This window comes from Galeopterus variegatus, unplaced genomic scaffold (assembly GCF_000696425.1).
Source record: "Galeopterus variegatus unplaced genomic scaffold, G_variegatus-3.0.2 Scaffold4985, whole genome shotgun sequence".
NCBI classification, from domain to species: Eukaryota; Metazoa; Chordata; class Mammalia; order Dermoptera; family Cynocephalidae; genus Galeopterus; species Galeopterus variegatus.
In genome coordinates, this window is record NW_007731096.1 from 75,959 (window position 1) to 93,780 (window position 17,822).

The 17,822-nt window shown below is 35.8% G+C and overlaps 1 protein-coding gene across 1 annotated transcript in view; it reads right to left on the bottom strand.

Annotated features, from left to right (window-relative positions):
* Positions 1 to 17,822, bottom strand: part of LOC103604126 (ribosomal protein S6 kinase delta-1-like) — a 124,945-nt gene that overhangs the window by 36,385 nt on the left and 70,738 nt on the right. The window contains exons 5-6 of the mRNA XM_008588714.1: positions 13,164 to 13,257; positions 2,265 to 2,627 (exon numbers count right to left, since the gene is read on the bottom strand). Of these exons, the coding sequence (XP_008586936.1) occupies positions 2,265 to 2,627; positions 13,164 to 13,257 (457 nt within the window). The remainder of the gene's footprint in view (positions 1 to 2,264; positions 2,628 to 13,163; positions 13,258 to 17,822) is intronic.

Consider the following 17,822-nt stretch of genomic DNA (forward strand, 5'->3'; position numbering starts at 1 on the left):
AGGGTTGCGATCCCATTGCCAGTCAGTAAAAAAGACAAAAAGGAAAAAAAAAAAAAAGAAATCAGTAAAAAAGACAAAAAGAAAAAAAAAAAAAAGAAATTAGAACTCCATGACTGTGGTTCCCATAGTTTGTTTGAATAAAAATTGTTCACATTATGAATAAACAATAAGATCTATGTCTAAATGCTTACATTCCTTAAGATAGAGGTCTAGTAGGCTTAATATCAAAATATAGGGGAAAAATAATTCACCACCATAATCAGCAAAATAACTAACCAAACAATATGTTCTTTGTTATTTGCTGATATGCATCTATAATTCTCATTTTAAAGCAGATTTTTATTTTTCTGGTGCCATCAAGTGGTAACATTATGAAGTGTTCTATAATTTAATCCAATAACTTTAAGACAGAAAAATGTCACACTGATGTGTTTTATCTGTGTCAATTAAATACCAGTGATGTTTTAGCACATAATTATCTAACCAAAAAGAAAACAGAAAAATTTTAGAGCAGATTTTTTGCAACTCATCCCCATTTTAAACTCCCAACCCAAAATGAGAGTTAAGGCAAAGAACAAAAATGAGTAGACCTTTATGACCAGAATGTTCCATTAGCAAACAAACAAACAAAAACCCCAACAGACTATGAAACCATATGAAAAACAAAATTAGGATCAAACTCTATCAACCAAACCATGAGAACAAGTGACTTCAGAATTAGTTTCTCAATTAGAAACCTTAAAATTGATAGCTAAAATTATATAACCACATCATGACGACAAACTTAATGGGAAATGAATATTAGAGTCAATTGTTTGAAACTGTGTATTAACAGACTCCAAAGATTATATCAGCAACTTCAGTAAGACAATAATTACTAACCAAAAAAGAAATACACAAGATTCCAACTCCTCTTATTGCTACACACACAAAGCATCAATAGCTTTTTGATCCCCAGATCCAACAAAATAGGTAGCAATCATGATATCTGAATTTCCAGTTACAAACTGCAAATTGAACACATTTATTTAGCTATGTTCCTTCCTGAAACTCCATTAACATAGCTGTAAAAGAATTTTTTAAGGCAAAACCCCACAAGGACAAAGAAACTGAGAGAGAAGATAAAAGCATCAAAATTTTAGAAAGTAGAAAGTAGATGGATGAGAGATTATTGACTTGGGAAATTCAAGAATGTTGCCTAACTTACATGGCTTGGTAAACTCTCCAAAAGTTCAGGAATTGGTGGCACTAGCTAGCTGTAGAAGTGGAAGGAAAGGCTAAAAACAAGAGAATTGGTCAAAATCCTGATTAAGAAGCAGTTAGGACCCCTCACAAACTCCCTATTCCACTCTATGCAGCAAGGTATACTCCTATACGCCATATGATAATTCTGAAAGTTTATACTCTAAAAAGAGTAAAAACAGAGGCTTCTGGACTATAGGATAAAAGGATAGTGAGAAGAAGTACTGTCATAAAAAGTGTTAGTAATACAAGAGATTGTGGTAATCTGAACAGCACTGATGGGTCAAAGACACCACAGAACAACAGTGAAAATGATTTTCTGGAAAGAAAATCAGTGAAAGAAGGTCACATCAATCTTTGATTACTGTGTCCAAAAAGTCATGTAACTATAACTGCAGAGTGTTTCACTCTGCTTCTATAACAAAAAGACAAAGGACTAAAACAAAAGCTGATGCTTAAAAAAAAAAAAAAAAAACGGTAAATTTTACTTATACAGACATTCAGTTACACTCAGCTCTACATGTCCCATATCACCTTCATTAATTAGATGAGAATTTGCTGCAACTAACAAAGAACAGAATAGAAGGCAAATCCAAGAACCTTTTATGCTCTTAGTATAAAAGCCCATTTCATTCTGTCTCTTCAGACCATCAAGAGTAAATGCACTAGAGAATCTCTGTGAATTACTCCCGAGAGAGGTGAAGGCTGGTGAACACTGTAGCCAAGTCAGAAAAAAACAGTATTATTCATACAAGAGATTTGGAGACTTGCTGACTTAAAAAAAAAAAAACCATTTTTGTAGATTAATTGATCAAAGTAGAGTGTTAAGTACCTCTGATAATGTCTAACATCTCATGTAATTAAAAGTATATATCCATATGTCATTTAAGCTTCAGTAATTCCTCACTCAGTCTTGTTCCTACATAGGATTATACAGAAGATATGGCTATATTTATATACATTTTTTTCCAAACGCCAACATTAGAACATTCCAAAACATATAAATATAGATAAAATTGTACCTTGAACACCTTCTAGGAGTAAATCAACTCCCTTCCTATAATAATTGGAAGCAGCTTCATAGTCATCTTCTTCTTCCTTCTTTAAAGCCAGCTTTATTAGTTCTCCTGCTTTCTCCAAATAATCTCTCTTGCCAAGCTTGGGTTTTAAACTGCCAGGAAAGAGGCCACGATTTTCCCGTTCTTCTTCTGTTTTGTTCTGTGCGCTGTCAGAAGCAACAGCCCCTAGTGCTGAAGAATCCGAAGAAATATTGAGACCAAAAGTTCTAATGGGAGAATTTTGATTGGAAGCCATTCCATCATCTAACTCAGCAAGAGAATCCACATCAACAGTGAGAGATACCAGATCACTGTCACTGGAGAAGCCTAGAAATATGATCATAACAGTAAACATATTAAATTGAGAATCAGCCAAAATAATACAAATCATGCTAACTATTGACTTTTTCATATTATCCAAGTCAATTAGGAAGGCTGTTATTTACTGATGGAAGTCAGTGTCTAGCAATTTGTTTCATCTTAGTTCATTCACTTTTGCGCTGTCTCTCTGTAGCTCTAGAAGACAATCTCTTTGCCTTAAACCTCAAACTAAAATTGAAGACAAATCTTTATCTATCCTTGTTGTCAAAAGGAGCCTTTACCACAGGATCTTGTAAATTGTTTACAGAAAACTCTTGCTTGTACACACAGCTGCTGAAAACAATAGCATTATGATTAAGGGAAAAGAGTAAGAGCTTTGGAGTAAGCCAAAAAAAAAAAAGTACTTGAATCCCAGCTCTTAAAACTTACTGTGCCACCAATAGAAGTTATTTAATAATATTACTTATTACACAAGACTTTAAATGAGGAATAGAGTTAATGCATATAAAGCATAATAGATTATCATTAAATTATAACAATTTAACTATAAAATAATTATATAATACATCCTCAGAGATGAGTTTTTAAGTTACCATTGATATCTGAAAAATGTATGCTGTTTAGTTTTTTTTTAAGAATTGAATTTTTTTCACTCTCTTCCACAAGATTTTGGAGAGAACTTTTGGTCTACATTTGCACCTTAGTTTTCAGACAGAAAATAAATAACAGGTGCCACTGAACTATTTAGCAGTGACAATTACTTCTCTCATTTCATATAATTGACATCATGGTAAATGAGCATAATCTACAACAGATATCAAACTTTCTGGTCTCAGGACGTCACTTTACACTCTTAAAAATGATTTTTTAAATAAAACATTAAAGCCCATTACATGCTAACATAACTTTTATGAAATATAACTACATTTTCCAAAACACAAAAAAAAATTTAGTGAGAGGAGTGGCACCGTTTTACATTTTTGTAAATCTTGTTAATGTCTGGCTAAAAACGATATGGCTAGATTCTCATATTTGATTCTGCACATAATCTGTTATCATATGTTGTTCTGGTTGAAAGATAGGAAGAAAATGTCGATAGATAGATACATAATTGAAACAGGGACAAGTATTTTAGTAGCCTTTCCAGATAATTGTGGATACTGTTCTCTGATACTATACCAAAACTCCACAAATAGTAGTTTCTTAAAGCTCCTACTTAGTTGCAATGTGGAATATAAAATTCTATCAATGAAATTTCCATTTCTGTTACATTAAAATCCTTTGGTCTGTCTTATACACTGAATGGATCTTTTATCCATGCATGAATTTGTAACATTACACAGTAGTCATTTTGGAAATATTGGTTCCCCAGGTTACACAGATCTTCCAAATATTGATACCACATTTCATTATTGCAATACCCCCCAAAATCACATTTGCTAATATCACCACCAGATCTCATTGAAAAATTCTTTAAGTATTGGGAAACTGTCAAACTCAAAGTGGCAGACAGAGGTTATCTAAAATTCCTAATTTGGCGGGACCGGCCCAGTGGCGCACTGCTACAGTGCGCCGCTTGCGAGAGCGGTGGCATTGCCAGTCCCGGTCCAGTACGGGAGCAACGCCGAGGGTTGCGATCCCTTTGCCGGTCCCGGTCCGGTACGGGCGCAACACTGAGGGTTGCGATCCGTTGCCGGTCCCGGTCCAGTACGGGCACGACACTGAGGGTTGCGATCCATTGCCGCTCCCGGTCCAGTACGGGAGCAACGCCGAGGGTTGCGATCCCTTTGCCGGTCCCGGTCCGGTACGGGCGCAACACTGAGGGTTGCGATCCGTTGCCGGTCACGAAAAAAGACCAAAAAAAAAGGAAAAATAAAATAAAATTCCTAATTTGGGGTTAAAAACTCGAATGTTATCATTGGCAACAAACACTATGACAGTTGTCTTCCTTGACGTGTCAGCTTATTTCATTCACTTTCAAAAAAAACTTTACCAAACACCCAAGTCTGAATAACGATAGTTAATTATTCTTTCAAGCAAAATGGTGTCCCATGAAAAAAGCAACTAGTTCAGCTCATGGCTCAAACAACTGCACAAATGCTTTTCCTCAAGAAAACCACGTTAATTCAGTACACAGAATATTTTATGCATACTTTCCACTTTGTCACACACAATATTAGAAAGCCATGTACCCAAAGATTGACATTTAATAAAATTAACAGTTTTTACTGCTTTATCAAGATACTCTTAGGAGAAATTAGCACTGGTTGGACTACAAGTATGTGCAATGCTTACTGCTACAGTTTGGTGTCACTGTCTTGATTCGTGCCCAGGCCCAGTGCTTGTACCCACCATGACTTTTGCATTCATCAGTGCAAATGTCAACATGGTGAGATGGCAAAGAATTTGTCAGCATTACTACCAAAATAATTTTTGCCTTGCAAACCCCCTGAAAAGATCTCAGGAACATCCAGAGGTCTGAAAACCATACTTTGAGAGCCAGTGATCTATATAATTAAATAAGACTGACAATAGGGCTATGTAAAAAAAAAACAGATTTGGGAACAACTATGAGATCTGCAGCCCCATTGAATATTAACTGCCAAGTTTCTCAGAAAATACATTAAAAAGAGAATGATTTACTCAGGATTATATACTAAGTCAAAATTAAAGGTGGATTAGACTGTACAATTCTAGAACAGGGATCAGCAAACTTGTTTCTATAAAGGGCCAGAGAGTAAATAATTTAGGCTTGGAAAGTCATATAGTCTCTGTCACAACTACCTGACACTGCTGTTATAGCATAAAAGCATGGCTGTGTTCCAATAAAACTTATTTGCAGATGTTGAAATTTTTGAATTCCCAACAATTTTCATGTCACAAAATAATTTTTTTTCCAACCATTTAAAAATGTGAAAACCATTCTTAGCTCATAGGACATACAAAAATAAGTAGCGGGCCACATCTGACCCACGGGCCATAGTTTGCCAACCCCTATTACAGATCAAATTGCTTACTTCATATCAAATAGAGTAAGTTACGGTAAAAACATGTTACTAGCAGCTAAGCTCAAATTTCAAATCAGCTTCAAACACTACTTTGGCACTCTGTCAATATATCCTCATTTTCAATTTTTTTTTCCAAGTCCTTATAATGCCCATAAAGAACTAATTCTTCTCCCTATAGATTTCAAAAGCAACAGATTTCATTTAACCTACAATTTTAAATGAGATTCATTGGACCTAGTGGAAATCTATTCAGTTCTCTGACATTTCATCCATACAGACAGCACTTCATAGACAAACTTTTTTATAGCAATATACAAAGTTATTTATATACAGTTCTGAGAAACATATAAACTTTATAAGATTTTTTTAAATAATTAACTATTTTATGTATTTCAAAACAAATGTATTTCCTTAAATGGTGCCTTTATATAACCTAGTCCATTGAAATTAATAAACAAATAGATACACTTGGTGAAAAAGTTCTGGTTTATACAGCTAATCACAAAAGAAAGGAAATGCTGTGTTACAGATCTTTTGTCTGTTCTCCGGTGTCTTGTCACTCTAACCTTCACACCATCTATCACATTATTCTGTTTCATGCTTTGCCTGATTTTCCTTTCTAACAAGAACAATAATACCAAAGGGCAAAAGGGTAAAGTTATGTATACTCAGTTTCTTGGCTGTTAATCACAAAGTTCTGGTAACATAGTCATACTTCCTCTTACCTTTCCAACCTTATTTTATTAGCAAAGGCAATCATAATTAAGTGAAATTAGATCAGGAAAGGAAGACCATCAAAATACTAGGGACAAAATCAGATAGTAAAAATAAGTAAATAAATAAATATTCTATACAAAGTGTTTCCTTTTCAAGTTCTACCTAATTTCTAAATGAAGAATCTTTAAAAGAAAACAAACAAAAAAACCTAAAAGGTTAAGAAGAGAAATTTTTTTAGCCAGATTGGGAGAAGCAAAGGGAAACAAAACGACTTCTGGTTTAACCTTTCTGGGAGACAATCTGGCAATGCATTTCAAAAGCACAAAAACTGACTATATCTATGACCCAGAAATTCAGCAGTTTGCACCACAAATAATCACAGATGTGCAAAGAGACCTATGTACAAGAATGTCCATCACTGAAATTAGTGAAAGATACACTAAATATTAATAGCCATTTTCTCTGTAAAGAGGAAGATATTAGCAAGTACTAGAAGATGATTACTTGCAGTGTATATAGTCAAAAACACAACCTAAGCCTTGAGTATTTTCATGTAATATACGAGTATAAATGAGATTCGTTGCTATTGCGGTGAAGAGAGTTGTTTATTACAAGTAACAGGTTCTCAGTTTAGGTAAGCAGGAAGAACACTGTGGCTAAGGCAGGGTTGCACAACCACTGACATTTGATACAATATAGCGACTATCTGTCAAAAGTTAAACCAACCTGAAGTCAATCTATACTTAAAGGGGCCCTCTGGGCCATCACAAGAGTAAAAGGTGCATCCTTCACCAACACCATCAAGGCAAAAACCTAAGCTTTTTTTGGAAGTGATACAAGGGGAAAAAGTCAAAGGTTCTATGAAAGCGTTCTGCCTCCAGGTTCATATCACAGAGATTCGAGTCTCAGGGCTATTAGAGGGCCCCAAGTGACTTGTTAAAAAGAAGCTACAGACATGAGGGGTTTATTTAGCATCCCAGTTCACCTACCTACCCTTACCTCTGTGCTTTGAACTGCTCAGAGTAGGGCAGTATAGTGAATTCTGTCTAGGACACCATCTCTGAAAGACAGGCCCCAGGGGAAAAGGTTGAGTTGCCATAGAATAAATCTTTATACTATAAGCTATTGGAAATCTGTATTTGAAGACCATCTATAAAAAAGAGATCGGTTTCCTTTAGAACAACAGGTGGTCTCTCATGGGTGACCATATATAAAATACATGGCCTCATTATTATTAGCTGATAGCTTTCACTGAGCCCTGAGGTTCAAATATTGCCATAGTCAACAAAAGGGAATTTCTTTTTCCTAGTAGCAATGACTCATGCTTCATGCACAAAGCAAGATATCTAGCCAGCAGAACAAAGGTTACCCTGATGTAGAAGACAAACGTATCAGTCTCCATTAAGAAACAAGCCCTTATAAATATGATTTTAAGCAAATATCTAAATCTAAAGCTTGATGCTAGTTAAGATTCCTACTCATCATTTAGCAGTAGCTATTGTTATTAAAAAGATCTATTCTTTTGATGTTTCACATTTTTGTAACATACTTGGGACATGTCTATGCTTCACCCTTGAAAATTTATGAAAAGAGCATCAGAATATCTGTTTATTGGGAAAAAAAAAAAGAATGATCTCAGAAAACACATTAATCCCAATTACAACCTTAATACTGTTATCTTATCACGAACAATAAAGATCTATCACGTGGCTTGCCTTTTTACCCAATGAACTTTTTATTCTGCTACTCTCCATAACCTTCTCTGGGTGCTAAGATATCATACCTATTACCAATATGCAAGGAGTTCATGCTGAACTTTCTATAGCAAATACGTATTTTCCCTGCCCTCCCCCCAGCCTCCCCCCCAAATCTCATTTCAAAATATAGTTCTGTGAGCGCTACCAAATACCTGGAGTACCTTGGGCACGTGACTTAACTTCTCTGAAACTCCCAATTTTTAGCTGTAAAATAAGGGATGTTAAATCCCTTAACTATATCATTCAACTATATATTAACTACATATACATTAACTATATCATTTCTAATGTCTTCTACACTAAAACCCTGATTCCAATATCATGAATTTTCTGTTATTTGCCCCACCCAACTCCTAAACTCCTAATGTACAATATTACCCTCAATAGCTCTAAGATTTTTGAGTCAATATTTATAATTTTTATCATTGTACCATTTATTTTATATGCACACATACTCATTCACACTAACAGATTTTCACTTGTGCTTATCTTGAGAAAAATGACCTGTTCTTTTTTCCTATTTATTTTAAGCTCCCACACCAAAGCAAATTCAATTAATAAGGGGCAACAAATAAAACAGAGTAAATAAGCACTTAAGAGAAAAAAAGAATTTCTTCAAACTAATTAAGCAATAGATACTCTAACATAATAGAAGGCCTAGAATAATTCCAGTGACAAAATTAAGAGTTCTCATGGTGCCACCTAGTGGACATATGCACTAAATTCTACTTTAAATTTAAATTACTTTTAGGTAGACTTTTTTCTCATCTTACGCTACACCCTAATGCATAGACTTTATCATAAAAATAGATTTAGGTTATTAAGTAGCCGATCAACTGAAGAAATTTCCCGTTTAAAAGGATCCTGCCTCAAAGTGTCAACTTTAAATCCGCTAAATGAAAATCGCACAGTAAAAAAAAGAAATGGTATACTGATACAGAAATTTTTTCAAACTTAAATAACTAAAGAGTTTCTCATGCAAAGAAAAAAAAAAAACCTAAGTAACTATACACCTTTCCAATTAACCCCCCAATGCTTTTAATATATCAACACCATTCAAATTAACAATTTAACTGCAATCTTCATGCCTACCTACATATGGTAAAGAAGTTTTATCCTCCCATCAAGTAAATATAACAAGTCTTGGGCTAAATGTCATTTCAAGGAATCACTTACAAAAACCAGCAATAGATGCTATCCTCAAAAATGGCTAATTCAAAACACCTGAATAAATCCTTTCTTGTCTCTACAACTGTTACGAGCACTTGGGGAGATCTTAGTCAACAATTTTACAGCCTCTCCGCCCCCCCCAAAAAAAGTAGATTCTGTTATTGCAGGAGACATTTAAGAATATTCATTCTGGCTAATTCAAAACACCTGAATAAATCCTTTCTTGTCTCTACAACTGTTACGAGCACTTGGGGAGATCTTAGTCAACAATTTTACAGCCCCTCCGCCCCCCCCAAAAAAAGTAGATTCTGTTATTGCAGGAGACATTTAAGAATATTCATTCTTAAGATCTACTACACAAGAGTATAAGAAGCTGATCTCTCGATTTATATTTGAGGTTACGATCACCTAGCTGTTTTCTCTTATTTGCTACATGAACCTGGAAAATGTCCCTCCCATAACTGCAAAGGAAGTCAAGTAACGTATTAGGAAGAGGAAATGACACAGGTTACCAGATGAGACTACACGAACATCAAAGGCTCCAATATAAAGGCCAGCATGGCAGTAAAGCAACCTACATCCTTCAAACAGGCCAACAGATGAAAGAAACATGTCAAGAAGCTCAATTCCCATGCACCAATTTGGGCGGGTTTCCACAAATGTCACAGTAACTGCACGGCTAAGTTTAATTCAACAAAAAGATAGAAGTTTAAAATGAAAATAAGATGTTAATAACCAATTAGATCGTCTTTCATCTTTGAGAAAGTATAGCTTAATTTCTTTGAACAAAGATAAGGGGTAACCACCATTTCATTTAAATAATGTAAACAATATTAACTTTTTTCTAAAACATACCATATAATTTCATAATTTTGTTTCACATTAAATAAAATATATTTACCAGTTTATCACAAATTATTGATTTTATAAAACCTTCTCTATCCCACTGTATATAAAATAACTATTAAAAAAATCAGAAATCCAGATCTTCACGTTTTCCTGCAAAAACTTTCATTCCAAAGTAAATCAGAATCTGTCAATTGCATTTTTAAGGTACTAACAAATGTAATGATCTCTTAGCCTCTACGTCTGTTCTCTGAGAAGTGGTAAACTTGCCTTGTCATTCTAACTGTAACTGAAGGACCCTGAAACAGCAGACTATATATTAAGATTTGCCTCCTCTGGCTCATTGTACTGGCAAACTAAATCACAAGTATGAAAAATTACAATGCACCTTCAAAATACCATTTAAAATACTACACGCATAGGAGTTGTTATGGAGTGAATCACCTCCTCAAATTTTGGCTCTACATCCAAACTACAAGCATTTGTCAACACAATACCTCTACAACCCTACATTTCGCTCATACCTGTAGGGTTTGGCTGGTCACCAGCTTTCTTGCTCTTTCACTACTAGCTGTCCTCTCCCCTACTTGTCTCTGGGGTTTGCAGACCCTTTGGTACAAAGTAACTCTTCCACTTTCCCACTATGCTAAACAATCTCATGATATTTAAAAGCCATTTTCCCTCTCAAATAACAATGAATTTGCAAGCTGTCTGACACTTTGATCTATCTGTATTTGTCAACTAAGCTTTTTCAGCAGAATTAATCAACTAGGAAAAATGGCTTTTAAAGGGAGAGGAGAAAAAAATGTAAGCATCAACAGCATTTCCAGTTTCCTGTTTTTCATTCTTCATGGATCACAGTGTGTTTTAGAGATGGTGATATAGTTGAAAAACTAAACTGCACTGATAGGATAAAATGTCAATATTACTTTGAAGTGTCATGAGCATTTTTCTGTGTTTTTAACACAAATGTTGGCCCCAATTTCTCTCATAAAAGTAGGTTCCTAAAAAATAAATCCTTCCAAAGAAAACACATCTTTTTGAAACTTCAGAGAAAAATCCTGAAACAACTGTTTTAGGTAGGGTCACCCATACAGCCCAGTTTGCCTGGGGCAGTCCTGTGTCATGCTTGGTGGTCTTGCTGTAAGTATTAATAGCATCTCGTCTTTAATTCTTAGAAGTGTCCCAGTTTGGACAACAAATTACATGCTCACCCGAGCTTTGGCTGTATCTCCTTTAATAGCCACCTGTTCACCTTGAACAACCGTTAGTACTTTAGAACACCAAAAGTCATTTTCCCAAGAAAAGGCATTCGTAGTAATAATGCTCTTCCCCTTCTCTCCTAGACTACAGCAAAGGACAAAAAGACCTCTGTACCACTCCCATCCATGACTATCTTGCACCCTCCTCTCACCACGGTTGACTCCCACCTACTAATAAAGGCTTATTATGGATATCAAAAGAATAAAAGCACTCTCACATCACATAATCTTTGATTCCTGTACCAAAAAAATAAACAGTGAGAGAAAAGAAATATTCTGCATTTCTAAGAACTGCACTACTCATTGAACATCTCCTACAAATCTTTCTAATTTTCCTACTTATTCTCTATTGGACATCACAGAATCAGTTTGGTTTACAGATGGAAAACATGTACCCCTTTTTCTCAGGAGTAGGGAATCTGAAGCAATAGCCAGATCAGGTTATCCAAAAAAGTCACCTTCAAGAAAACTAGTTCTAGAATCAGAATCACATTGGGATCCTAAGCAGACGCCAGGTTTTCCAAACCCAACCAAGGATCTCTAATTACAACAGTTCACAGAGAATGGGCTTTTTCCCCTAAAAAACATGACAGATTATAAAGTGTAATTACTGGCAACAATGTTTTTCTATGGCAGAATCAGGATGGAGTCAAAGGTATTGAGGTACTGAGGTATTGAGGTGTTGAGACCCCGGAGCATGTGGCCTCCATACAATACACAGAACACCAGGTATAAATTAATAGACTGCTTTTAAGTCGACGGAAGGCACAATGATAAAGAATAAAATCTAATCACTTCTCAATGTCGTAGCACCAACAGTAAAAAAATTTAAAGTGCACAGCCCACAAAATGGATAGAAACTTGCTCTTACCAAATCAAAACAGGAATTTACTGCAACAGATCTATGTCGATATGGCTGTTGATGTATTATGTTAGTGCGTACCCTCACAGAAACAGCACTACAATGAGACTATGGCTACCTCCCATGTGAGAATCACAAAGCCTCTTCCTCTACCATGCTCTTATTCATGGAAGAGATAAGGAAATATTTAGTCTATAATGTCACCTTTAATAAACCAAACCTAAGCCACCTCAAACAAATCTAATTATCTATTTTCTTTTTAAAGATACTCCCCACCCCATTCCCAAATCTCTTTTTTTTAATTCCATAATCTTCCCTGAAAGAAAACTAGTTATGAAAATCCACAGGCTAAAATGTATGAATTTAAATCTTCATATAAATTCAAGAATGGCTTAAAAGAGGAATAAAACAAGAGATTAAGCATTCTTGAATTAAAGTGATTAAAAGTACAAAAATCGCTTTTGGTTTAGGCTCATGTTATTAGAAAACATATCAAAAACACTAAAACTGCCTTAAGTTTATTCTTTCTGGGTAAATGACTAAATTTTTTAAGCTAGTCTTGAAATTGTCTAAAAGTCGAATACTGCTAAACACACTTTACATTCTTTTACTAAATAACACAAATTCCAAACTACTCATTATACCACATTTCATCAAATCTAAATTGCCATTAATTGTATGATAAATCAGTATTTTATATACCATTAAGAAAGAAAAAGCTGCCAACTAAATGTGAGATACCATCAACCCAATACCATGCACCCAATATCAGTGATGCTAAAATAGGAAGGAAAAGAAGTATCTTAGAATCAGTAAAATACCTTCAAATTTCTACATACATCTATTTCCGGCAATATAGATATGATTTATAGTCTTATATACTCATATCTTTGATATGCAAAAAAATTAAAATCTCTTACCTTCTGCACTACACTCAGGAAAGGTATCAACGTGGGAATCCGAGTAAACTTCAGCAGGACCAATTAATTCAGAACCGTCATTAATTATTCCACCCTAAAAAGATCAGAGCAATTGTATTTCATTATCTTTAAGAACATTAAAAAAATCAGTAACAAACAATACTTATCTGAACTGAGCATGTAGAAGGGTTACAGAAACTATATATACATATATTAAACTAGATTACAATTGCTTTCAAAATCAACAGGTATACCAATATTGGTTCGTCAGTTGTAACAAATGTACCACACCAATGCAAGACATTACAACAGGAGAAGCTGGGGGTGGAGTGAGGAAGAAGGGATATATGGGAAGTTCGTACCTCATGTACAATTTTTCTGTAAACCTAAACTGCTCTAAAAATAGTCTATTATTTAAAAATTCGACAGGAATACTACTATGTTTATAATAACATATGGCCTTTCACAAAAATATATTATTTTAAATCTATCAAAAGTACTCAAAGAAAAAGCAGAAGAAAAAACCCACCAGCTAAAGATTACTATTCAGTATCCTTAGGAACTGGTCATTTTAATTAGTGTTAAATGATAGAACCCTCAGGAAGTCATTAAATTTTATCAAAATAAAAACTACAACATATCACACAGGACGGACCTCAGGTGATCCAAGAGTCTATTTAAGTTTGAGAATCACTTGTATACAATGTAGGTGTAGTGGGCTGAACTATGTCCCCCCAAAATTCACTGAAGCTTGAATTGTGTCCCCCAAGTTTTATGTACTGGAAACTTAGCCCCCACTGTGACTGTTAACAGGGTGGGAAATCGTATCATGGTAACTAAAAGGTGGGGCCTTGAAGAGGTGATTGGATTGCAGCACCATGCCATAGTGAATGGATTAAAAATGGCAGTCAAGGGCGTGGTTCTGAGGGCTTTAAAAGAAGAGGAGAGTCTTTCTCTCTCTTGCGCTCTCTGCTCTCTCTGTTTCCACCATCTTGCAACGTGAGACCCCTGACGGCGGTCAAGGGCGTGGTTCTGAGGGCTTTAAAAGAAGAGGAGAGTCTTTCTCTCTCATGCGCTCTCTGCTCTCTCTGTTTCCACCATCTTGCAACGTGAGACCCCTGAGTCACTGTTGCTGGCAGTCAAGGGCGTGGTTCTGAGGGCTTTAAAAGAAGAGGAGAGTCTTTCTCTCTCTTGCGCTCTCTGCTCTCTCTGTTTCCACCATCTTGCAACGTGAGACCCCTGAGTCACTGTTGCCACCACCAGATGGATTTTGGGCTTCCCAGCCTCAGAAACTGTAAGCAATAAATTTTGTTTTCTTATAAATTACCCAGTATTTTGTTATAAGCAACAGAAAACAGACTAATACAGTAAGTAAACCTAAAAAATTTTAAGATATTTTTAGTAAAGAGACACATTTTTTAAAGATACATAAAATTGACTCCTACATGAGACCATTATTTTAATCGTATATTTAGGTTTGCAAATCCAGGCCTCAAAAATCGTTTTCTCTTATTCTACATGCAACCAGAGAATGCTATCATTAGACAAGTAGTGGTATTGTGATTTTGTGCTACAGCTTTATGGCCCATGATCCAATCACAGACATAAGAGCTTACAATCCTTAAATAATTATAAAAAATTCAAATAATAACTCTTCTGCTCCTTAACATTCTTCCTTCCACCTTCCACCCACAGGTCTATGCCTCCAATCATTACTACCAGGATAGCAAAATCCAAGAGAAATACAGACCCCCATTTCCTCTCTACCTCAGCACAAGGAACTCAATGATCATCTTTACCCAATCAAAAGTCTCCCTGCCAGTTTATTTCTAAGAAAGACAAATTTAAAATGGTCCCTCGCAAATTATCAAATTTTATTTCCCTGATGTCATGTGAACTGAAACTTTAAAAATGATTATTCTCTTTAGAAGCAAGAATGTGTATTACCTTTTTCTATCTTTTATTAAGACATTCAGATTATAGTTTATATTTAAATTCTTCCCAAAATGAAGAGCATCTATTCTAGACTAAGCCATCCTATAAACATCTCAAACCAAATCATAAGAAAAATTTCAAGAATTCTAGAAAATTTTAAAAGACAAAGTTGGGGCCGGCCCGGTGGCGCACTGGAGAGTGCGCCGCTTGGGAGCGCGGTGGCGCTCCCGCCAAGGGTTCGGATCCCATGTGGAGACCGGTTCCCGCTCACTGGCTGAGCGAGGTGCGGGCGCAGCACCGAGGGTTGCGATCCCGTTGCCGGTCCCCGGTACGGGCGCGACACCGAGGGTTGCGATCCCGTTACTAGTCAGTAAAAAAAGACAAAAAGGAAAAAAAATAAATAAATAAAAGACAAAGTTGATTTTATTTCAATCTCACTTAAAAAAAAGAGAGAGAGAGACTTTCAACTATTAACTACCTCCTTTTCCACCACTAGGTATGAGACTTCAAGTTACCTACCTACAAAATGGAAATAATGTCTACAACTAAAGAAAGTAATGCTTATAACAAAAGATTTCATGTAAGGTGAAGAAGTTAAAGATACACATAAAGTATTTAGAACAATATAAGCACTCAATAAATGTTTGCTATTATCATTAGCTAACATAAGATTTGCCTATAGATAAAATAAAGAACACAAAATGTTTTAGCTCATAATCCTAGAGATATTTTATTTACCTAGTTTAACAAACAAAATTCTACAAAAGAAATAATAAAGAGCAAACCTTTAATAAAATGAAAAAACAAAAACTATTCTATAGGAACTTAGAGGGATGTAACAGGAAAATAAGCCAAAATTCATTTTAAAACTCTAGTTCAAAAATAATAACCTATTAGGTGTTTCTAAGCAGTAAAAATATTTCACAGTACATAGTATCTCTAAGTTTTTTTTTAATGAAATGTCAATCTAGGGAGAAGAGACTTCAAGTATGGTCTTCCCCAAAAGGCAATGAGAAATTTGTCAAAACAACCACTTACATAAAGCAAAAGAAAAAGTGATTATTCACAAAACCACAGAACCACAGGTAGGAACTGTGGGAGTCTGTGACCTTCTTGCCTGGGGTTGCTCCCACGCTCCATCCCAGCTAGGTTGCCACAGTAACTACACAAGGGCAAGGCAAGCCTTGAAACCAAAGGAAGCTGACATAATTTGGATTGAAGTACATAAAAAGAAAAAAAAATCCACCACAAACATTGTTGTCAGTAATAATAGCAGTCTCAGTGCCAAATTAATGGCAAGAAACAGTGGCTCAGCAAGCCTTAAGTTCAGTCAGCAAAAACAGACAGATAGCAGGGAGATCCCCAAAATAACACAGCTATAGGTAGCCTTAATAAGCTTGCTACCTACCCACCTATGTAAAAGAGACCAGAAAGGGACCAAGATATCCACAAAACCCTGGGAAATCATGAGATGGTGCACAGGCACACAGGAAATACAAGATACTTCAAAGAAAAGTAAAAGCTAGGACAAACTTAAAAACTGCTTAGACTTCTAAGGCACACAAAAAAATCATCAGCATTAAAGGGGAAGCATATAATTGTACAAGATTAAAGCATAAGCAATGATCTACCTACCACTGGTTGACCATTAAGCTATGCTGATACAGGGTAACCCCTAAGGAGCCAGCTTAAAAACAATATTAGAAATTGAGCAAGAGACAGCAGCAGCCACATGCTTCACAAGAAACAGATACCACAGACTTAGTACAGACTAGACACACTAACAAAAAACGTTACTAACCACACTAAGAAAAATGGTAACAAGCCTCAGGGAGAAAAAAATCAGAACCCAGAGTTGTTACAATATATTACCCAAAATTTCCAGTTTTCGACAACAAAAAAATTACACAACACACAAAGACATAGGAAGTATGTGACCCATACACAGGAAAAAGAAAGCAGTCAATAGGAGCTATCCCTAAGGGAACAAATACATTAAACTTAGAAGGCAAAGACTTCAAAGCAGCTATTACAAATACATTCAAATAATCAAAGGTAAACATGATTAAAGAATTAAAAGTATAAGGACTATGACTCATAAAATAGCAAACATAAACAAATAGAAGTTATTAAAAAAGAACCAAATGAAGCAAGATTCATAACAGCTAAAAGTGGAGATGATCCAAATGCCCATCAACAAATTTATGAACAAACAAATGTGCGATATTCATATCCATTCAATAGAATATCATTAAGCCATCATAAGAAATGAACTACTGACCCATGCTACAATATCGATGGACCTTAGAAACACTGAGCTATCGGGCCGGCCCGGTGGCGCACTGGAGAGTGCGCCGCTTGGGAGCGCGGTGGCACTCCTGCCGAAATGGACCTTAGAAACACTGAGCTATCGGGCCGGCCCGGTGGCGCACTGGAGAGTGCGCCGCTTGGGAGCGCGGTGGCGCTCCTGCCGAGGGTTCGGATCCCATGTGGAGACCGGTTCCCGCTCACTGGCTGAGCGCGGTGCGGGCGCAACACCGAGGGTTGCGATCCCGTTACCAGTCAGTAAAAAAGACAAAAAGGAAAAAAAAAAAAAAAAAGAAACACTGAGCTATGTCAAAGAAGCCAGACACAAAAGACCAAATATTTTATGATTTCATTCATGCAAAATGCCCAGAATAAGCAAATTCATGAAAAGAGAAGTAGATTAAGGGTTGTCAGGGG